At 44.8% G+C, this 23,129-nt stretch overlaps 2 protein-coding genes across 2 annotated transcripts in view; one reads left to right on the forward strand and one right to left on the reverse strand.

The window, feature by feature from the left end:
* Positions 1 to 3,894: 3,894 nt before the first annotated feature.
* LOC134037496 (troponin I, slow skeletal muscle-like) overlaps positions 3,895 to 23,129 on the reverse strand; it is a 47,902-nt gene continuing 28,667 nt past the window's right edge. Inside the window, exons 2-7 of the mRNA XM_062482796.1 lie at positions 6,502 to 6,536; positions 6,030 to 6,071; positions 5,774 to 5,905; positions 5,558 to 5,647; positions 5,012 to 5,197; positions 3,895 to 4,668 (exon numbers count right to left, since the gene is read on the reverse strand). Coding sequence (XP_062338780.1) covers positions 4,573 to 4,668; positions 5,012 to 5,197; positions 5,558 to 5,647; positions 5,774 to 5,905; positions 6,030 to 6,071; positions 6,502 to 6,522 — 567 coding nt within the window. The 5' untranslated portion in view covers positions 6,523 to 6,536 and the 3' untranslated portion in view covers positions 3,895 to 4,572. The remainder of the gene's footprint in view (positions 4,669 to 5,011; positions 5,198 to 5,557; positions 5,648 to 5,773; positions 5,906 to 6,029; positions 6,072 to 6,501; positions 6,537 to 23,129) is intronic.
* On the forward strand, positions 11,858 to 22,220 carry st8sia1 (ST8 alpha-N-acetyl-neuraminide alpha-2,8-sialyltransferase 1). The gene is made up of 5 exons (XM_062482795.1): positions 11,858 to 12,724; positions 13,613 to 13,757; positions 16,324 to 16,433; positions 17,232 to 17,324; positions 18,313 to 22,220. The coding sequence occupies exons 1-5, from the start codon at positions 12,546 to 12,548 to the stop codon at positions 18,791 to 18,793; spliced, it is 1,008 nt and encodes a 335-aa protein (XP_062338779.1). The 5' UTR covers positions 11,858 to 12,545; the 3' UTR covers positions 18,794 to 22,220.

Below are 23,129 nucleotides of genomic sequence, written 5' to 3' on the forward strand. Positions count from 1 at the left end.
TTATGAACACCGCCTGTATCATCCTTGCACCCTAGGCTGTAGTGAGGTCAGAGGTTGTTGTTGTGAAGGAGAGAGGCAGGACACTGTAGCTCACAACATGAATATTTTCCCAGCAACTTTTTACCTAAAAAATGACTCAATAAATATCTGTGAGAGAATATAATACCAGTCAACAACCACTTCAGAAAACCACTTGTTTTTCCTGTGAAGTCTGGTTGCTGGTCTGTTTGTGGGTCCATTCGCAGGTCAGGTCGCGATTGGGGTCAAAGGTTGGGTTGGGTATTGTAGTATCACACTGCTGTAATTTCCCTGCAAATTTATAGTTGTTATAAATAAGTCCATGAGGAAATACACTGTTGATTCTCTGCCATCTATGAAATTGCTGAGGTGCGATCGTTACAGAGGTAGGTCTTCATCGACCTCTCTCTTAGGCTCCATCATTCAACTGTCCTCTGATAAACGTGGGGAGAAATCTTTAATGGATGCATCTCGTTGACCTCCCGTGCCTCTCTTGTACAGGTCGATACCTTTTCCCCCTCCCCCTGCCCATCCCCAGCCTTAGAGCGATCAATTAGGGTGGGAGGGAGGCGGCTGGGGGCCGGGCAAAGGCGCCAGGCAGATTACCTCCTAAACACCAGGAGAGATGGGGGAGGAGAAAGAGAAATGCTGACTGTGCCTTTCAGAGAGGAAGGCTAGCGTTGGTTCGTAATGTTGCAGGGTTACAGACACAGCCAGTCAGCAATGCATGTTTGTGTCTTATTTTCCCCTGTATACTAAAAATATGTATAGGAGAATCCCTGGTCCTTGCTGGTTTGTGAGTCTGGCTATTGGCCTCGGCCCAAGTCTAAACAGAGTTATGTGATAAATACTGTAAAGAAGTGCATCTGGCTTCTGTTTCCACCCACAGAGTACAGGACAAGCCATTAGAAAGGGAAGGTCAATATGGAATGATTAAACTCACTATCTGGTGTTTACCATCTTTAATAATGAATGCTTACTTGCGGCTCTCATGCAAATAGAAGCAGGCAGACACACTCCCCACAGCCACACACACACATCCATCCACACACACAAACACATACATACACGCATACACACACTCATACACACATGCACATATACACAACCACAACGATAAAATCGTTGCAGATTGGCAGAACTAAGCTCAAAATCCACTATACAATCTGACCATCTGTAAACTGGGTTCAGTTCCACCCACCTCACAAGATGTCCTTAGTACCCTGGCGATCTCTAGGGGGTTCTCCGACATACACCCCTGAAGTAGAACTGCAGCTGACAGGGGTTGGGGATGTGTGGGTGTGACAGACTCGATCAGAACGTGGCCTCGTGACACCAGCCCCCCGCTGCCTTCTCACAGAGCACTGATGAAACAGCCCAGAAACCACTCTTGAGAAACCCAGACTCTCTCTCTCTCTCTCTCACACACACACACACACACACACACACACACACAGGCAAGTGCCCCTTCTCTCTGAATCTCATACACACACATCTCAACAGAGGCCTGAGTATATACGTTATCCATATCTTCTATATTCATGATTTGACACTGGAAAGTCTGTTGGATGTGATGGCCTTTATCATACATGCTGTATGTATGCTGAATCTAAACAGTTAAAGGGATTGTGAGTGATTTCTTGTCCAAACCTGTGTTCATATGAACCTTTGTGTGCCCCATGTGCTTAAGATCCCTGCAGGCAGGAACCCTGGAATCAGGTTACCCTCTCTATTCTCCCCTGACATCGCAGCTGCTGATGAAAATCTTAATAATAATGTCATCAAACATGTTCAGTTTACTCAAAGTTAAGTCATGCAACACACACCTGTACTCTTTTTATCTGTCCTTCTCTCTCTCTTTCTTTCTCTTACTCACTCTCTCCATTTCTCACTCACATTCACACACACACATTACATTTCAGAATCAGAATCAGAATTGGTGTTTATTCGCCATGAAAGTTTGCACAAACAAGGAATTTACTTTGGCAGGAGAGCCTACCTAGGCAGCCATTTTCAGCGCCAACTAGAAAGTTACAGCATAACATTTACATTTAGTCATTTAGCAGACGCTCTTATCCAGAGCGACTTACAGTAAGTACAGGGACATTCCCCCGAGGCAAGTAGGGTGAAGTGCCTTGCCCAAGGACACAACGTAATTTGGCACACGGCCGTAATCGAACCGGCAACCTTCAGATTACTAACCCGATACCCTCACCCCTCAGCCACCTGACTCCCACACACACATACAAAAGCGTACACTCAACTCCAGTATTCATGGAAGAGTAAATCTCTCATTCTAACTTTCGGGGGTCATTGCATTGTTGAAATAAACCCAAGGTTTCTCATGTAATTGTTTATTTGTCAGGCTCCACTCCACATTCAGGAAATACGGTTTCTTCTACCCCTAGAGATACAGACCTGACACACACACACACTGTATTTAGTTATTTTATTACAATTGTGTGTGATGGTGTACAGGACAGGGATCTGTGTGATGTGTGTGATGGTGTATAGGACAGGGGCACGTGTGTGTGTGTGTGTGTGTCGTACCTGTCTGATAATACTCTTGACGCAGGGGAGAGGGAGGCCCTGGTAGTTGGACTTGATGATCCACTTCAGCAGGTGGTGACCAAGCACCTCGAACACCATACTAGAGATACAGACCTGACACACACACACACTGTATTTAGTTATTTTATTACAATTGTTCTCTGCAGTGATACCTAAAGAAGCCCAGTGACTAACACAACTGCAGACTGCCATCATGTGGCTGCAACCCATGATTACAGTTCGAACGCAGTGGAACAGTCCAGCAACGCAATCTGAGGCTTTAGACTTGTGGAACACATCCCTGAAATCACTTGTCACTGTTTTATTTTAATAGTGTTGTGTGATATGAAAGGTTCCTAGGTCACGTTGAAAAGGTTATAACAAGGACGGCCAAGGAATTTACTTTTCATCTTATCAGCATGGCTACCAGCTTGGCACACATACACACACACAGAGACACACGTACACACACATTCAAACCCAGGCGCATTAGGACGGCATGTGGGAAGCATTCATTAGGAGCATGCAGAGAAGCCACTGTGAATAGACCGTTGGTGGAGGGGGTGAAGACCCTCAAGCATAGCCTAACTTTGGGCGAGCCATAAACCTGTCGACACGTCCGCACACACACCTACCCCCTCACCGTACACCCTCTCCAACACTCGCTTCATATCTCCAGCAGGACGGCAACCTATTGTTGACCCCCTGTATGCCTTTCATATTCCGCATGACTTGACAGAGAGGGACAAAAGCCAGACTCGTCTTCTGCGTACAAGCTTCATAGGTGTTTCTGTTCAAGGTTGAGTTAGCCACAGAGAACAACAGCCTCTAAATATACATACAGAGAATGTGAGGGAACCCTGTGGAAGATTCACCATCTGTTGACAAGTCCCAGAAACGCATTTGTTTCACCCAATCATCTGCCTGCATGTCGTTGGGCTGAACGTTGTCATTTCTCAGACTGCGATGTTGTGTTTCTGTGAGATGAATTCGCATATTGATAAGTACTTCCATGGCAAGAGCGATATGAACCCACAAGAGAGAATGAAGGAGCCTTGGGGTTTGAATGTCTCGTCTGTGTTCTCCAAGCAGCATTGCTACGTTTTTCACTTTTTCCATGCCTGTCATCATTTGGAAAGTTCATCAGGGTTTTTTTTTTTATTTATTTTTTTTACTCAATTTTCATCTCCACCCCCCACCCAATCTTTTCAACTACATAGTGTATAATCCAGATTTATTAATCCATAGAGTCCTACTCTTCCCGCCCAGACTACACAATTGGTGTTATGAAGAAAAAAACTTTTGGAGATTCCCGTGACAAACCTAATCTGTAACCATATTTGACCATTTATTTAAGATGTGCATAATAAAACATACAATACGTCATTATAAATACCTATTCCAACTTTATATTATTGTCTATGGTTTTAAGTGGGTTTTTGGTGCCACATGATTTGTTGCTTATGACAAAATGGCATTTACATGCATTCAGGATAGCTTTACATTCTGCAGTTGCACCGATTAATATATGATGGAATTCACAAATGGAATTCACAAATGGAATTCACAAATGGAATTCACAAATGGAATTCACAACTGTTAGCAGTGTCAGTCTGCCTATGGATTGACATTACATTTTTGGTAAAGTTCTTGGTGTGACACAATAAAATACATAAAACCTTAATGGGATTAAGAAATTTAATAATCATCATCTTATCTTCCCTGCTGACTGACATTTTCTGTTACTCCAGGGTGCAGTGAGTAACAGGCTTATGAATTATGAAAATAAATCATACAAATATTTTTGACCTTAATAAAATGTTGTTTAAACAGATTCAAATTAATGATGACATGCTAAAACATGCGCATTTGGCAAGTCTATGGTTATAATTGTTGCAATAACCATATATCAGGAAAAACTACTCGCTTAAAAAATCCTCCTCTTCTTCCTCTTCTGCCTCTCCTTCCTCCCTCGTTCTCCCTCGTGTCGGACTGCCGCAGGGCTTACTGGCCGCTGGTGTCAAACATCTTCTTGCGGCCTTCCATGCCTGACATGGCCTCAACATTCTTACGCCAGTCACCCACCTCAGAAGTCAGAACCTAAGAGAAGGGAGAGGATAAACATGTTTTGACTCTAGCAATCAAAACGACAAAACCCAGCGTGTTTAGATACCACCTCAAACGTGGCATCTAGAGTCAGGTGGCTGAGCGGTTAGGGAATCGGGCTAGTAATCAGAAGGTCGCCGTTTCGATTCCCGGCCGTGCCTAATGACGCTGTGTCCTTGGGCAAGGCACTTCACCCTACTTGCCTTGGGGGGAATGTCCCTGTACTAACTGTAAGTCGCTCTGGATAAGAGCGTCTGCTAAATGACTAAATGTAAATGTAAACACAAACAAAAGCTTTTACAACTGGAAGGTTAGATGCTCTGCCGGCGGCGGGTACCTTGTCTCCTTGTTTGACGTCCTCCTTCTTGACAGACTTGAGGTTGGCCCTCAGGTCCATGGACCCCTTGTGTTTGGAGCCGAGCAGGGCTCTCATCATCTCGTCCGCAGAGACACGCACTTTCCTGAGCGCCGGCTTCTTGAACTTCCCCCCCAGATCCTGGACCTTCAGTTTCAACTCGTGGATCTTTGTTGGTTCCATGATGATTTGTTTTATGATTTTGACGAAGAATTGAAAAGACACAAATACACATAAATAGGTTAATGGATGGAAGGGTGCTATATGATGGTAGCTTTTTAGAATAACTGAGGATGCTGTCGTTAAATATGATTATATATATATAACATAAGGATTATATATAATCCCTATATTATGTCCCTATATATATATATATATATATATATATATATATAGGGACATATTTGCCATTTTAAAAAAGGGATCATGAAACATAAGTCCCTGGAAGGTAGTAATGGTGTCTGATATTTCGTGAATTAGATATCCAATGCTGCATTCAACAATGGGAGTGTTCGGTTGAAGACTTACATCTTTATTGTGCTTGTTCACTTTGGCTTCACAGTCATATCTCTCCTCATCTACCACATCAATTTTTCCATGAAGCTGTTTGCATAGAGCCTATGTAAACAAACGTGAAACATATCATGGTGTCAATAATAATTCCTTCAATCCTTTTGGAGGGCTTAACGGGGAGGTTTTGAAGTCCATGTGTTGACTTGATTGGTAAGCTCCCTTGTCACTCACCTGGAGCTCCTCCAATGACAATCCAGAGAGCTGCAGAGGGGGCAGTTTCTCTCCGATGTAGCGCACTTTTTCTTCATTCCTCTCCTGAATCTCCCTCTCCAGTTCCTCCATCGCCCTTGTCAGGAGCAAGATCTGATTGGATAAGAAGATGATGGGTCAAAGTAGGCGTGTTCCAGAGAAAGTGGGGCTTGTCCAGTCTAAATATTTCCAGTTAAATACGAATAACTCTTTTTCCAGGATTATTATTGTGACTCACTTTGAGGGAGAGTTTACGCGAAGCCGATATCTTCGACTTCGGCTGTTGACGAAACAAAACGTTAGTTTCATGGTGAATGTAACGAAAACATAACTTGTTACATCTAACAATCTCACATCGCAGCAGTCTCAATGCTTGAGTCTTATTCTAGGGTTCAGCTTTCGTGACTTGAAACAATAAATTATTGTTTATTGAGTAACTTTTAAAGTAGTTTTTTTTTCCAGAGATAGCTTTACACTATAATCCTTGTATAGTCTGCAATGGAGATACAGAGGGTGGTGGATTATTATTAGCAAATACTCAGGGGAAAAACTCTCGACAATGCTGGCCCTCTGCAGCTTAACAGGCGATAACGGTGAAGTGCCAACCTTCCTGACCTTGCCCGCGTGCCATGGCACCACCACGGCACGCGGCTGTGTCACGTCTCTTTCAGTTTGGAGAGAATTAACACTTTAAATCACAGCTGGCTCACCTTGTCCATTTTCGGATTCATTGGTTTGGGATGGTAAACTTCCTACGTTGGTGAAAACGTAAGGACTGGTTAAAATATTGACAATGCGCATATCTATGAGAACTAGTATTGCGTTATTTAAAGGAGAATTGAATGAACCTAGTTCTAATTCGTGGGCCACAGTCAATATTTCAATACAACATAAAATATCAGACATGGCGGGTTGAATGTATAAAATAAAAATTGCTTACCTCACTGCAAATATAAAATGTTTATGGAAATACACAAAAATGGAAAAACAAACATTGAGAGAAACAGACATACATATGTTAGTGTAAACATTTTCTGTAATCCTATTGAGGAACGAAGTCATTTAATACGAGCAGTTGCCATTGAGACTCCAGGATCTCCTCCTTCGACGCAGGGATTAAAACCAGGACACAACAGCATTAAATCCCTCAGCCAGTACCAGCATCTTTTGGTTTAGCTTACAATGACTAACAGCAGCTCGACGGAATTGTTAGGGATTATGTCAATCACAAGATCCATATCAAAAGCTGTTACTATTGCCACTGTAGAATATTCATTTCAAATGCTGTTACAAGAAAAACTTTCTGAACATTTTAAAAGCTGTTGTTACTACAGAAACTGTACTTGAAAAGTATAATATTCGAAAGCTGTTACATCGTACAACTTGTGGTTGAAAAACTCAAATGGCTTGTCATCTCAAGACAATAGGTCCACTGTTTTGTTACATAAAGTAAACATATTTAAAAACACTGGCATGTATTATGAGTGCAACATTAAAGAAATAACAAGATATGTGCATTATTAATTTACAAGCAGGCCTATTGTCTCAGATAACAATACTCACTCATCGGCCATTTTGAAACCTTGGAGGGAGGAAAAATTGAATTTATAAAGCTGTTCTTCTACAGCTCAACTGACGTTTCAAGTCACAAGCCTTTTTGAATTACCTGACCCTGAAACAATCCTGAAATCACGACACCCAAACATCATAAAACACATACTTTCAGTGTAAATCAACTCAAGTTACTTCATGAGAGAAAAAACTCAAAAGATAAGTTTAAATAAACCGGTCTGAATTACCTGTAACTTGGTGAAGCCTGTGAAACAACAGACGCTGGAGACAATGGGAGGGTTTTGTGTGGGCAGCTCAGAGAGTGGACAGCAGTTATAGAGTCGGGGCCCAAGAATGTGCTGGCGGGATGCCATGGATGAAACATCACCTCCAGAGACAAAGCTGGAGAAATGTAATAATAACATCATGACCACTGCCGTTATGGCGTCGTCAGAGACGACAAGCTCCTGTTGCTTCACACAGGTGTTGTGGGGCAAGAATTGAATTCAGACGCATCATAAAATGACAGCCTTACATTTACTTAATGCTCTTATGTCACAGTTACTGCTGCAAGCACACTCACTCTCAAGCAGCATTGGACGTGCGTCCTGTTAGGGTAAGGCCATGTATTTTTAGAAACATTTTTAATGTCTGGCAGGTTTTACAAAGATTGCCAAATGTAACATGTATGTTTGTAGGCCTACATAGACCTATGTCAACCTCCTCCATGGGTCAATGTGACAATGGGACTTTTGAACCACTGTGTTCCTTTGTAAAAACAAAAAAAGATTAAAAATTCAAGAATAATAAACAACATCAACTAATAAGAAAAATAAAACACTGAATTAATAAAAAATGAAAACTTCTGCAAAGTTCCATGTCTGACAAAACTCTCACACAAACCCCCGGCTAGGCCCAACTGAATCCTGATCTCGCTCTTACCTGGTCTAACCAGACTGTGGTGTTTGTGATCCACCCAGGTGCTCCCCAGGGGTCTGTGCTCTCTCCCTTCAGACAGGTAATAAAGCATGCGGTAATGAGGAGGACGCCTGGTATGTCAGCCTGTCACCACATGACACAGCAATGCTTTTAAACCTCCTCCACAGTCTCACCTCCCGTGCCTCTGCCTGTCATTCAGACAGGCATCACAGCTCACATAGGAAACAGAACGGCAAAGACGGTTTTCCAACACCCTCTCTAACCAGCAAACAACCTGTGATATGAGTCAGCTGTCTAGAGCTCACTGATAATCTGTTAATAACGTAAGTAAAAACCGGTTGACCATTGAAAAAGGTTTACCACATAGCGTAACGGTGTATGAAGTATCACTCTATAAAGAATTTAAACAGTGTCTTTATTTTTATATTAATGAGTCAGAGTGCTGTGATACCACCCTATTATTGAACGGGGGAAGTGAGAGGGGGCAGAGAGGTAGTGGGAGAAGGATTGAGGGGTAGTGGGAGAAGGATTGAGGGGTAGTGGGAGAAGGATTGAGGGGTAGTGGGAGAAGGATTGAGGGGTAGTGGGAGAAGGATTGAGGGGTAGTGGGAGAAGGATTGAGGGGTAGTGGGAGAAGGATTGAGGGGTAGTGGGAGAAGGATTGAGGGGTAGTGGGAGAAGGATTGAGGGGTAGTGGGAGAAGGATTGAGGGGTAGTGGGAGAAGGATTGAGGGGTAGTGGGAGAAGGATTGAGGGGTAGTTGAAGAGAGGCAGCAGGGGGGTAACAGGAGAGGTGTAGAGGGGTAGTTGAAGGGGGTAGTTGGAGGGGGTAGTTGGAGGGGGTAGTTGAAGGGGGTAGTTGGAGGGGGTAGTTGAAGGGGGTAGTTGGAGGGGGTAGTTGAAGGGGGTAGTTGGAGGGGGTAGTTGGAGGGGGTAGTTGAAGGGGGTAGTTGGAGGGGGTAGTTGGAGGGGGTAGTTGGAGGGGGTAGTTGAAGGGGGTAGTTGGAGGGGGTAGTTGGAGGGGGTAGTTGAAGGGGGTAGTTGGAGGGGGTAGTTGGAGGGGGTAGTTGGAGGGGGTAGTTGAAGGGGGTAGTTGGAGGGGGTAGTTGGAGGGGGTAGTTGAAGGGGGTAGTTGAAGGGGGTAGTTGGAGGCGGTAGTTGGAGGAGGTAGTTGGAGGGGGTAGTTGAAGGGGGTAGTTGGAGGCGGTAGTTGGAGGGGGTAGTTGGAGGGGGTAGTTGGAGGGGGTAGTTGGAGGCGGTAGTTGAAGGGGGTAGTTGGAGGGGGTAGTTGGAGGGGGTAGTTGGAGGGGGTAGTTGAAGGGGGTAGTTGGAGGCGGTAGTTGAAGGGGGTAGTTGGAGGGGGTAGTTGGAGGGGGTAGTTGAAGGGGGTAGTTGGAGGGGGTAGTTGGAGGGGGTAGTTGGAGGGGGTAGTTGAAGGGGGTAGTTGGAGGGGGTAGTTGGAGGGGGTAGTTGGAGGGGGTAGTTGAAGGGGGTAGTTGGAGGGGGTAGTTGGAGGGGGTAGTTGGAGGGGGTAGTTGAAGGGGGTAGTTGAAGGGGGTAGTTGGAGGGGGTAGTTGGAGGGGGTAGTTGGAGGGGGTAGTTGGAGGGGGTAGTTGAAGGGGGTAGTTGGAGGCGGTAGTTGAAGGGGGTAGTTGGAGGGGGTAGTTGAAGGGGGTAGTAGGAGAGCGGCAGCCGGAGAGGAGTAGAGGGAGAGGGGTAGTTGGAGGACGGTAGCAGTAGAGGGGCAGCCGGAGAGGGGTGGAGGGGTAGAGGGAGGAGGGTAGCAGGAGAGAGGTAACAGGAGAGGGGTAGAGGGAGAGGGGTAGTTGGAGGAGGGTAGCAGTAGAGGGGCAGCCGGAGAGGGGTAGAGGGAGAGGGGTGGAGGGGTAGCAGGAGAGATTAACAATATGGAGGAGGGATGGAGGGTAAAACAAATGTTCTGTCATCGTTGCCTGTGTGCCATCCTCAGCAGGTGGAGGAGCTATTTCTGCTGCAACCTAAAACCCTCCTTTTCCTCCACTCACAAACAAGCTCACACACACTCAAACCACACATACTCTCTCTCTCTGCCACACACTTTGCTCTCTCACACAAACACAATCTGACACAGCTATCTTAGACTTGTTCACCATGCACTTTCTCCTGTCGTTACTGTTTCGTATAGGAAGCAGAAAACTCAATGCAGTGGTACCACAGGTCTCCCCTAAAGGGCTTGTGGATCAAATCAAATGAACCGGGTTCAGGTTGGAGGGGGTGGGGGGTCTGACTGACAGACGGAGAGACAATGGGTTTGTGAGGACATGCCCTGGTCGTAATGGTTGGACAAGAGCTTATCACCACCTGTTCTCTGAGACTCATTCGTTTTCACAGTTGCCACTGTAAAGTACAGTAGGACGTGTCTTGAACCCCACAGGGATTTAAAGCAAAGTCCACAACACATCAAACCTGACCTTTTAAAATGTGCCAACGTGTAGTTTTCAGCACAGCAGAGGCCTGGTTTGCTTTTGATGTTATTTTTAGTTGTTTATGAATGTGACAAAGACTCTCACACACACCACACACACAAGTGCAGGTCTAACAATGGACCCCCCTGTGTTTCATAGCTGTATGGAACAGCTGTCTCAGTTCAAGCGCTCTGTCAGGGGGGCATCTCCGCCCTGGTGTCTAACCTTGATCCAGGGTTCCCCCACAGGGATGGGAAGGGCAGGGGCACGACATGGCACGCATACCCCATCAGTCATGGCACCCCAAACTAAATATATCAGTCTGCATTATTGAATAGCATAGCCGCATGCAGGCTAACGTGGCAGATACATCCAGAGGTTGATTTGGACAAAGTCTTCTGACTCCATATCTGTGAAAGGTCAGTTGATGTGAGGAGAAGGGGACGTGTTCAAATCGGAATTGGATCTCGATTATTTTAGTGTTTGCTTGTGACCGAACAGTTTTATGTTGTTGTTGTTGTTTTTACTGCACACTAATTTGACGAAACTGTCTATTCTGGCCAGTGATGTTTTGTCTTACCCGTTTGTACACAACTCGATTGTGTATTTTATAAACAGCCCACAAGATGGAGACAGAGTTTTAACACGTTAAAAAAAGTCGATTTCTAAACGGCTGTTGACATTTTATCCATCTAGCAGACGCTTCATCCAACGCCACGTAGGCCTACAGATAAGGAATATAAAGCGCAATTTTTCTTCGTTTTTTACTGGCCGTGCGTTCCCCACCCCCCCCCCTTTTTTATAGGAATGTATATTTTGACCACAAGATGGCAGTCAATGCAAGCATCCTGTCCAGTCTGCACAAAAGTGGCCTGGGGAAACCTACGTCTGTTAAGAATGATGAGATATTTTACACTTCATTAATGGTAGATTTGGTCGCTACAATGTCCAGCAGAAAACCCTCCCGCCATTTGCCTCGTCCAAGCGTCTGCCAAACGTATACCTGGTCTCCGCTGCCGTTGGTGAACGGCCTCAAAAGGGGGCAGCCTTTCACCGTACAACGACAGCCAATGCAAACGGCGCATGAAGCACATGCAGCCACTCAGCAGGACAAGAAGCACTTTGTTCCACAGATACAGAAAGGGGGACGTTCAGAGAGGAGGAGGGAGTGGGGGGGGAGAGAGAGAGAGAGAAAGACACTCAATGGTTTGCGCGCAACCAACACTTGCACGGCCCCAAAATCCCACCCGCTAACACAAGGAGAAAGGAAAGGAGAGGAAAGGAGGGGGGGGGGGATAGCTGGTTGCGGAGAACGGACAGGCAGACTGTGAACTGTTAGAGACCGAAACAAGGGATGAGTTTGCTTCTGAGACAGGCCAGCGATTTCTCACTAGACCGGTGGTGGCGAGGTGGATGACTGCAGGGGACACGGAGGGGATGCAGAGGAGGTCGGTGATGCAGCAAGACGAAAGCGGAGGATTCCAGCAACCCACGGCAGACATCGTGTTTAGGTTCATGTAGCCTGTGTGGCGCCCGGATAACGGCACTATAGGCTTCGAAACATGTTCAGGCATTGATTTCAGAAGCGGCTGTGCGCAATATTAAGGAATTCAGCGCGCGGAAGAATCGGGGTTAAACATACGCATTTCCATTCATTGTCCACCCTTCAAAATGAGACAGTATGACGTTCAATCTCTAAATAGAAGCTCCCACGCAGGCTCGCTAACGGAGAGGCCACGTCACAACGAAGCCAGCGGCGTTTTTCACCAGATTCAATTAATTTGAATGGGCCGATTGTGGTTCGGCCACACGCAGGAAAGATGTTGGTGAAATGCCACAAGAGCAAGCTCTCGGTTTGGATCGCTCTGTGTGTACTGGTGCTCTGCTGGCTATACATTTTCCCGGTCTACAGACTCCCCGGCGATAAAGAGATTGTGGACGAGGTTTTGCGACAGGGGCAAGTATGGCAGAAGAACCAGACAGGCATAGATCTGTACAGGTGGGGTCCCCTTCATTTTCCGTTGTAACATGTTATCCGATAAAAAAAAATCACGTTTTCCACAATCATATTTTATTAATGGGTAGCCCTATGTATTTGGTAAACCATATCGAACTATGGTCATTTATTATTTGATTAATAAACAATGATTTTGTTTGTAGTTAAATGTATTATTATTATTAGGATTTTCAATTTACATTTTTATTTGGTTTCCAAAAGTGATCCACCTGTCTCCCCATTCGGATCACTGGATCTCTAGGGCACGCGGGTGGGGGGGGGGGGGGGGGGGTAGATACCTCGAATCAAATCATATTTCCATGCAATATAGCAGCACAGACAAAGCAGGAGGGAAAGCCTATTAGAATAATGCGCTGAACGCAACACCTGCGGAATAAAAGCTTCAGATTAATGACATCGCAGTGTGTTTGAAAGGATGCACAGATTAGACACAAGTTTTGAAGGTTGCACTGAAACTATTGGGTTGTGTGTCCATGGTTACCAGACACGCAAGTGGATCTGGTAACAGAATCTCGCTGATAGATATTTACATTTAGACTTTTAATTTTGCTCTGTAGCTCCGTTATTTACGGTGTTTTTTGATAACCTACATTGAAACTGTGTTAGATTCCTAAATTGGCAATGAGTAAGCCTCCTAAAAACAGGCCACACTTTCTGTGAAACGATCGCAATATTACATTAAAACTGTGATTTAGGTCAAGAGGGATTGCAACTGTATTTCCCAGAATGATTTCCCCTGCATAATCACGTATTATTCAACCAAGCTGTTTATTTAAATTATTTATCTAATTTGACTTCCCCCAAATCCACACAGTAGGCCTCATGATGCAATTGTTATAACGGCCCCCTGCTGTACTTCTGGTTTCACAGGAAGCTATTGACTGAATGTTGTGAGCCAAGAAGGATGTTTGCCGTGACCAAAGACAACTCTCCCATGGGGAAGGTGCTGTGGTATGATGGGGAGCTGTATCACTCACACACCGTCAATAACGAGACCTACCCTCTCTTTGTGAAGGTAGGTCCTGGCATTGGTGTGCTTGTGTGTGTTTGCATTTGCGTGTGTGTACATACTATGCTGGGTGACCACACCATCACACCAACTGTCAAGTTTCAAGTTGGTCAAATTCTGTCAAGGTTATTCACCACACGCTGGCACAGAGCCTTTTCCTCTGCACAGTTTCTTAACAGTCCAAACTCAACTCAGCCCTATGCCATGGTTATATCTTAACATTTCTTATATAATTATAATATATCATATTTATAAAAAAAATGATATGGCCCACACCATTCTGACATGATCAACCACATACACGCTATCTGCATGACAAGATGGACAGTTCTTACATAAATCACAGTTATACATTCCAATGTAACAAGACTCCCACTGTCCATTTCGTGTCTCATGGGGATTCTAGCCTCTTCCTAGATGATCAGCCAAGAGGAACTGAGAACAGATGGCACTGGTGGAAAATGATTACTCCTTAGGTCACTACTAGCTAGGAAAACAGTTCACCCTGGAGCCAGGCCTAGTTGTGATAAAACAAGAAAAGTGAATCATTATGAAAACCGAACCAATACTGCAGCTAGTGATCCCAGGGCCTCCAGCCCTCACCCAATACTGCTTCACGTGAATGTGACAGAGTTAACTGTGTAGGGGTGTGCTGAATATGCATGTTTATATAAATGATATATCTATATGTTTATTTACAGTATACATATATTTATGTATATTCATGTGTGTGTGTGTGGTTGAGGGTTGTATATGTGTGTGTGTGCGGAGGGGGTTGGGGGGGGTTGATGGTGCATTGATGTGTGGATGGATGAGAGATGAGTGGGGCCAGAAAAACCCCAACATCAAACCATCAACAACAGAGAGAGAGAGAGAGAGAGAACGAGAGAGAGAACGAGAGAGAAAGAGAGAGAGAGACACAGAGCGAGCGCAGAGAGAGAACGAGAGAGGAAAGGGAGAGAGAGAGCCGTAATGAGAACGGAAAGACAACAATTGTCTTCAATGTGGTTGCTAGTCTACAGCCTCATTGGGAGATTTATGTTGACCAGGATTTTACATCCTTCAGGTTGTAATGACCCTGCACATAAACTAGGAAATTAGAACATAGTACATGAGAAGGGTGTGTGTCTGGGGGGAGGGGGGATAGAGGGAGTTGTGTCTGTGCTAAGGTTGTAAAATCTGTGTCGTGACCTCATGGTTGATTAGATGGCTACAGCCTACAGACACCCTGACAATAGAGACTTCAAGAGAGAATGTTCTTTCTCTCTTGTTATTTTTCCCCCCAATTAAAAGCTTAGAAATTATACCTCCTGTGCTATCCCTCTCTCTCTCTCTCTCTCTCTCTCTCTCTCTCTCTCTCTCTCTCTCTCTCTCTCTCTCTCTCTCTCTCTCTCTCTCTCTCTCTCTCTCTCTCTCTCTCTCTCTCTCTCTCTCTCTCTCTCTCTCTCTCTCTCTCCTCTCTCTCTCTCTCTCTCTCTCTCTCTCTCTCTCTCTCTCTCTCTCTCTTCCTCTCGTTTTGCACTCCCTCCCACCCTCACACACACACACACCCAGGAAGGCACACACATTTTCATTTCCCCATTCAGATTTTGGCACCGTGCCGCTACTTCACTTACCTTCCAGTTTGTGCCAGGATGCTGATTGCAGGTCTGGGTTTCTACGGCCTGCCTTGATAACAGGAACCGGCTGTGCCTTCCCAGCTCAGACACAAGGACCTTCTGACCACACAGTGGAAACTGGCAGTGCCCACTTCGAAAGAACTGGGCCAATAATGGGTTCGCTGTCTAATTGAGATGCTTTGAACACAGCGAGACTGTGATCAGCTCTCATCTTAATTATTGTCTTTCATTTTAGTTCCCTCATGTGCATCATGTAGTCCATAGGGTTTATTTCATAAAAGTATGTGGAGAAAAATAAGTATGATGACCAATTGAATGAATGACTCGACCATATGTGTAACATGAATTACTGTCCCCACTGCAACCACGACCTTCCCTGTCAGGGTCCCGTCTAAGGTCCACTCTGTGAGCAGGGGAGTGTGTCTCCTGGCTCAACTCTCTTTCACGCTCCAGTGGAGACCCTGGGCACACACAGAGGTGTGTGTGTGTGTGTGTGTAAGTGTGTGTGTGTGAGTGTGTGAGTGTGTGTGTGTGGTGTTCCAAGGGGAATAATGAGTGCAGTTGTTTCCATCCATCCATTGGTACGTCTATCTCGCCAACTCCTTACACCAAGTACTAACCTGCTAAACACACACACACACATACATGTCTGAGCCAGAGGGCCTCACAAACCAACAAGCTTGTCCTATCTCTTAGGAACATGTGTACATCTGAAGCAATTTGATAAGTGTTGTAGGAGACACTAAGTCTCGAGTTCGTTCATTTTTGTTGTTGTTGCCGTTATTGCCGAGTGTGTGAGTGAGTTGATACAAACTCAAACACCAGTAGTAGCAAACCGGGAAACAACACCCTCCTCTGTTGGAACACTCCCAGATAGTTATAGAGCGATGCCGGATGTCTGTGATGTGTCTTTCCCCGTTACACGTTGATGTCACTTCCTGACTTCTCCTCAGCGGACACCTCTGCCGCTGCCCCTGAGGAAGTGTGCCGTGGTCGGGAACGGTGGCGTCCTGAAACACAGCAGCTGCGGACGCGACATCGACCAGGCCGACTTTGTCTTTCGGTAAGAGAGAGAAGAGAGTGAGGGAAAAGGGAGAGAGAGAAAGAGAGAGAGAGGGGGGGGGAGAGAGAAAGAGAGGAGAAGAGAACGGGAGGTCTGTCTGTTCTGGTGGCCTTGCATATTTTAATTTGGCAGTCCCACATTCTGGACCAGGCCGGAACGAGCGGCCTGGAACATAAACCATCTGGGATCCTGAGACCCAATGTTTTCACGTCTGTTTGGGAAGAGGGGGTTTGCAGACACGGCCTCCGTCTCACTTGCAGAGAGAGAAACGAGAGAGAAGAGAGTAATACAAAGGGAGGGAAACAGCAAAAGTGTCAAATGAGGTTGAAGAAGTACAGAGAGAAAAACAAGAATGCTGCTAGCCACCGGGGGAACATTAAGACATAAAACCAGGGCTGTCAGACACGGGAGGGAAAGTCAGACGGATGACTGGTTCAAACTGCTTCTGAAGTGGTTGGTTTTGAAGATGGTGAAGTGGGTTAGACCCAAGAGGAGGCAGTAAATACCATCATTACCACACTGAGCCCAAAGGACAAAGCTCGTGATTCCAGCTCCTTCAGCCTGGCGAGGGAAACTGTATTAGGCTCAGGTGTGTTGACAAACAAGTTTGAAAAATATATTTTGAAAAAAGCTTTGAAAAGGTTTTTGAAAACAAAGTTTCAAAAAAAAGGGAAAAAACAGATGTGTGAAAGTTGACAAAATATCTAAAGGTTGAAAAAATATTTTAGATTGAAAAGAAAGACAAGCAAAACGTCCTTTCATGAACCTACAGTGAACCGCCAACGTATGTGTCCCCAGGTGTAACCTCCCTCCTCTGTCCAGCCAGTACCTAGACGACGTGGGGACCAAGACCCGCCTGGTGACAGCCAACCCCAGCATCATCGAGAAGAGGTACGCTAGCTCTCCCTGGCAGGGGCGGTTCAACGCGGGGGGGGGGGGGGGGGGGGGCTTAGGCAGGGGGCAGTGCCCCTGTGAAAACAAGCCTTGTTGCCCTACTAAATGTAGAGCCTGAATAATTATAGACATGGTATTAGGCCTTTTAATGCCTACAATGCACTGAAGAAAACTACTATATGACTACATTAGTGTTTAATGTCCCTCTGGCCCCCCAGCTTGCCCCCCCAGTTGAAATGGTCTAGGGCAGCCACTGCTCCCTGGGTGTGCTAGGTCTTCTTGGGGGTGTTTGTACTGATATCAAACACTGTGTGTGTTACCCTGTGGGAGGACTGCTTCATTATTTCTATTATGCGGATTCCTTACTGTTAACGGTCGCCATCTTTTTTCTCTCTCATCTTAATGGTCTCATCTTCTCCCCCTTCCCCCATTTACATTCCTTTCTTTTTCCTCACCCATTTCCGTCGCTCTCTTTCCACTCTTTTTTCTCTGTCAGAGCCGTCTTATTCACTGTCAGATCCTTGTGCTTTCAAAAGACATCAGTAGCTTGTCTTGTTCTCTGTGCGGAGATGAGTGTCAGAGTATCTGCGTGTATAAATAGAGACCCTTTGTATCCCCCTAACAACTAGCGTATGCTGTCTATTACACATGAGATACACCAGCTGTTTCCTGTTGGATTTTGTCTGACTAGGACAGTACTGGTCAGACACACACACACACACACACACACACACACACACACACACAAGACATAGGCCCTTTCACTCTTTGAGGGGGAGCATGTACTGTTAGACTGTCTAAGATCAGTCTGTTGTCCAAAGATCCTCATTGGCAGATAATCTTTGGATTTAGCCTGGAATGCATGATGTAATTGAATCAATTAAATCAAAAACATATTTCGAAAATCAAATCGTTTTTACTGTAGCAAACATAACAGACAACGTGAATTTTGACCTACACGTCTCAATCCCTGCCTCCCATATAGATTCCAGAACCTTCTGTGGTCACGCAAAGCCTTCGTAGAGAGCATGAAGGTGTACGGCTCCAGCTACGTCTACATGCCAGCCTTCTCCATGAAACCAGGGACCGACCCCTCCCTGCGGGCGCACTACGCTCTGGCGGACACCTCCTCCAACCTCACCATGCTCTTTGCCAACCCCGAGTTCCTCCGGAGCGTGGGAAAGTTCTGGAAGGCTCGCGGCGTCCACGCCAAGCGTCTGTCGACCGGCCTCTTCCTGGTCAGCCTGGCTCTGGGGCTCTGTGATGAAGTAACAGCTTACGGGTTCTGGCCCTACTCCGTGGGATTGGACGAACAGCCTGTCAGTCACCATTACTACGACAACATCCTGCCCTTCAGCGGGTTCCACGCCATGCCCGAGGAGTTTGTTCAGCTCTGGCAGCTGCACAAGAGCGGCACGCTCCGCATGCGTGTGGGACGCTGCCCCCATCAGGACGGGGGAAGTTAGGACAGGAGGACGGAGGCGCCTGGAGGGATGGATGTGAGGTTTAGGGCTACGAGAGAGAGAGGGGTTCTGCTTTAGGGTTCATCTGTTGGTTCATACACAATGCGCACCTCCCTGGAGACCTGGCTTTACCACCCCTCACTCCTCTTCCCAGTACCCCACCCCCATCTCCCCCACCACCACCCCCCACCACCTCTCTCCTTGCTTAGCATTAGAATGACTCCCCATGCCAACCCCCATCCCTGACAATACACATCCTCTCCCATCCCCCTACACACTTTCAGTGAATTTCTAATGAAAGTGTGTGTGCGTGCTTATGCGTGTCTGTGTTTGTGTGTGTGTGTGAATGTGTGTGTGTGAATGTGGGTTGTTCAGATGGGCTCTTCCTCATGCTCCATACTGTATGAGGGCAGATGGAGCAGATGGACCAACCCCCCTACTGGGTCCTTGAGAGTCCAGACAGAAATACTGAACCAAAAGGCAACGCTTACATTGAAGCTTGAACAGACGCTTGAACCACTGAACTAAACAGAGATAAAAAGATGAAAGGGCGAACATTTTGAAGAAGGTGCCTTGGTACTTTGCTTGTACGGAAGGATTTTTGTTCTTGAACTGTTCAAAGGACATCAAGAAGCTATCAGTTGTTTTGCTTTACTGCTGTAGATGGTGTAGTCTTAACCTTCTGAACATAAGCTTCTAGAATGTTCCACTGTACAGCCAAGCTGAAACCCCACAACCTTGTTCATCCAAAGGGAAAATGTCGGTTGGCACTGTTAGTCATTTTTAACACACAAATGTTGATCAGAGTACTCGTATTCAATTATATTCACAAAGTCAAAACAAAAGGGGAACATCATAAATGACCACCACGTGCTGTATTCATCAGCAGACGCTGGCCTACAAATGATCAATTTATTGTTCGAGTGCCTAATGGGACGATCCAATGGCAATTGAAATAAAACTGGGAGATACCATATCATAATTGATATGGGGAGATTGAGTCATCCGTCAAGTTGCCAGTGACGTGAACAAGGGACTCTTGGGACATTTTTGTGAGAAAGCACTCGCATTCTCAAGTAGCTTAATGGAGAGAAAATTAGAAAGTCTTTAATTACATTGAAGTGGCATTTTGTTTCCTTTTAAGGTGCTGGACACCTGTCCATATCAAACTGTGTTCGACTTAAAGATCCCATGACATGCTGTTTTTGGATGCTTTTATATAGGCCTAAGTGGTCCCCTAATACTGTAGCTGAAATCTCTTTCCCGAAATTCAGCCTTGGTGCAGAATTACAGCCACTACGAGCAGTCCCACAATGAGCTTTCCTTAGGACATGCCGTTTCTGTGTCTGTAGCTTTAAATGCTATGAGGAAGAAAGAGGCGGGGCTAACTCCCATGCTTCGGTCGTTTGCAAGCCATGATGTCTCGAGGAAAAAACAATATCACGCTCGCACAGTCGTAGCTCATTTTTTTAATTGGTAGGCCAATTTCTCTGTGCGGGCAAAGCAGAGAAAGGGGAGGTAACCTTCCCTATTGTGACGTCACAATAGGAACATTTTCAAAACCGAGCGTTTGAGCTTTCATTTTCTCAAAGACGGAGAAGAATACCCAGGGCTTGGTTTACACTTATCGAAATTCCTAGCCACTAAGGGACCAAAGGCAGGCCAGGGGAACTCGTATTAATGTTACCTCCTAAAGTGAACATTTCATGTCATGGGACCTTTAATCTTGATCAACATTGATGCCATCATTTTTATTGTGTGTTTGAATGTTAGGACAACGACTGAGCCTACCTTTCCTGCATTCCTTAATGATCTGTGTTGAGTTTTTCAGTGTACTAGACGCTTAGAAGGGAAGTAAGATGTGGCTCCACCAGGTTCTTGTTATCGTGTCATTAGCATGAAGTTGGAAGACAATTATAGTACTTACTGATTTGTTGTCATTACATTCCTACCAGATAATAGATTGTGAGAATGGAAGATTGTTGTTGTGCAAATGCACAGTGCCATAGCTTAAAAAACAGGTCCATCTGCTTGGATGGTGCATGCACATCCTGCAAACCTTTACTCAATGTTCAAACTATACACGTCAAATGCATCATCAATGTCATATCTATATTACCAATAAAAATAGGGTTTAGTGCCTTTAGTAGCACCAAGGCAAAGGGAACAAAACAATTTCATAATGTGACATTTTTGTACACTTAAAATAAAAATAAAACTGAGCTGATGACGTGAAAATAACCCCTTGACCTCAACAGAGAACCATGTGACCAAGGAGGAACCATGTGACCTAGGAGGAACCATGTGACATAGGAGGAACCATGTGACCTAGGAGTCACCGTTCTCTTAAGTCTTAGAACGATCTAGTCGGACCAAGTTCAGTTATCGAAATCCAATGATCCAGTTGAGAACTTGCCCCACTTAAAGCAAATCTGAATATTTCAATGAATGAATTTTAAGTGATTATTGTAAACAAATGTGATTTCATTGACTTTATTCTTTGCACCTTTGATTTACTTGCCAAGTATTGTGAATGAGTGAGATGTACTTTAAATTGCTGTAAGCATGGCTGTTGTATTTTTAGTTAGTTTGTTTAGTTAGTTTAGTTTGTTTTAAAGCTAACTTAGAATCTCCTTTGCCACAGAGTCCCTACTGTTTTCAACGCATACACTGTTTAAGCCATATTAGGTTGTACAACCTGACTGAAGCAGTTAAAACAGTAAAAACTCAGTACTAACAAGGTAGACTCAACATTTTGACATCATCATACCCCAGCTTCCAGCACCCGGACAGTGAACCGACTGGCAAAAACAAGTAAACAAATGCTGCCACTTGTCTCTGTAGTTTTTGGACACTGAAGCAGGAAGTCAACCAGTTGTGTCTGATGATGTCACATCGCAGTCAACCTTTAATTCCTATTGCAATTGCTAGTAAGTCCTTTACCAGGCGGCCGGTGATGTAAACAAATGTGAAAAGTGGGCTGTTTTGTTATCTGTGGGATAATAAGCCCTTTTATTCTGTGGTACGAATGAAAGGATGAATTCGATGTTCTCTGATGAAAGGATTAGTTAGATGTTCTCTGAGGGGCTGTGCATAGTGGTACCACTTTCCTACACATATTTAAATGTGAATTAAGATGTACTTTGTTATATGCCATGCCTGGTTACTTTTGACATTTATTTGTGTGTTTTATTTGCCTTGACTTGTGGACTTTAAGAAAACAGACAACAATTGAATTTTCTTTGTAATGTTTGACAGAAGTGTCAATGTGCACCTACCTTCCTGTGAATCACATCTTGTATTTTGGGGATATCCTTGCCTGAGCATGTTAAAAGTACTTATTTTTTATGCCAACTGAACAAACAAACAATGCATCCAAAAACAGGGCAAACACTGGTATTCAAATAAAGGAGGAGAACACAGAATCACATGTGAAAACCTCATGTTTCATTGTCAAATTCAGAGAGGCCATTTTGACATTACAGCACGACAGTGCATCTAAATATTTTAGGAGGGGTCTCAGTTAAAAATTATATGAATGAAGTTATGTTCAACACAAACACTTGTATTTCCACACCTTGAAGCAGCGAAACCGTGAAGTGATACTGTGCTACAACAGCAGCTAAAACAGCTCAGCATTGATATCCGGCTTCTGTTGATCTTATTGTTAGTTTGACATTTAAAAACAGTTTCCGATTGGTACTGTGAACCGAGCTAAAACCAAGATAGTGTTATAACCACACATTGGTATAACAGCTCCAGTATGAGCATGACTCACACAGTCACACTGATGCTCACTTACTGTCTCTCCATTGATCTGCCCCAAGGCAGATTGTATTCTTCAAAGGATTATCTCCCTCTCTCTCCCCCTCTCTCTCTCTCTCTCTCTCTCCCTCTCTCTCCTCTCTCTCTCTCTCTCTCTCTCTCTCTCTCTCTCTCCCCCTCTCTCTTTTATCCTCCATCTGCTGCAACCCCACTCATTCTTCTACCTCAGACCTCTTTTTCAGCTCTAAAGCCTCCTTCTTAATTTTCAGTGGGTTTAAATTTTGCCAACATAATTTGTAAGTTGTTTTTACATCGTTGCCAACATAATTGTTTTTAATGTATGAGATTCAAATCAAGGAAAGAATAATCGATTGTTCCATTTCCTTAATGAAAGTCTCGTTAAAGCTTCCCTTTTGGTGATTTGGTAATCACTCTCTTTTATGATTACGATGCAATTTGAACTTGGCAGTATATCCTGTCTAGACAGGAAGTCACATGTTATCTTAGGTCTGTGACCTGTTTTGGACAATCTAGGCTGCAATCTAGTAAATATACTAAAATTACATTTACATTT

This window comes from Osmerus eperlanus, chromosome 17 (assembly GCF_963692335.1).
Source record: "Osmerus eperlanus chromosome 17, fOsmEpe2.1, whole genome shotgun sequence".
In the NCBI taxonomy this organism is placed as follows: Eukaryota; Metazoa; Chordata; class Actinopteri; order Osmeriformes; family Osmeridae; genus Osmerus; species Osmerus eperlanus.

Bases quoted from the DNA above. Each gene is read 5' to 3' on its own strand.
- st8sia1 (XM_062482795.1), top strand. From the start codon at position 12,546: ATGTTGGTGAAATGCCACAAGAGCAAGCTCTCGGTTTGGATCGCTCTG. The intron at 16,434-17,231 runs GTAAGAGAGAGA...ATGTGTCCCCAG, and splicing joins CAGGCCGACTTTGTCTTTCG to GTGTAACCTCCCTCCTCTGT. The intron at 17,325-18,312 runs GTACGCTAGCTC...CCTCCCATATAG, and splicing joins CCCAGCATCATCGAGAAGAG to ATTCCAGAACCTTCTGTGGT.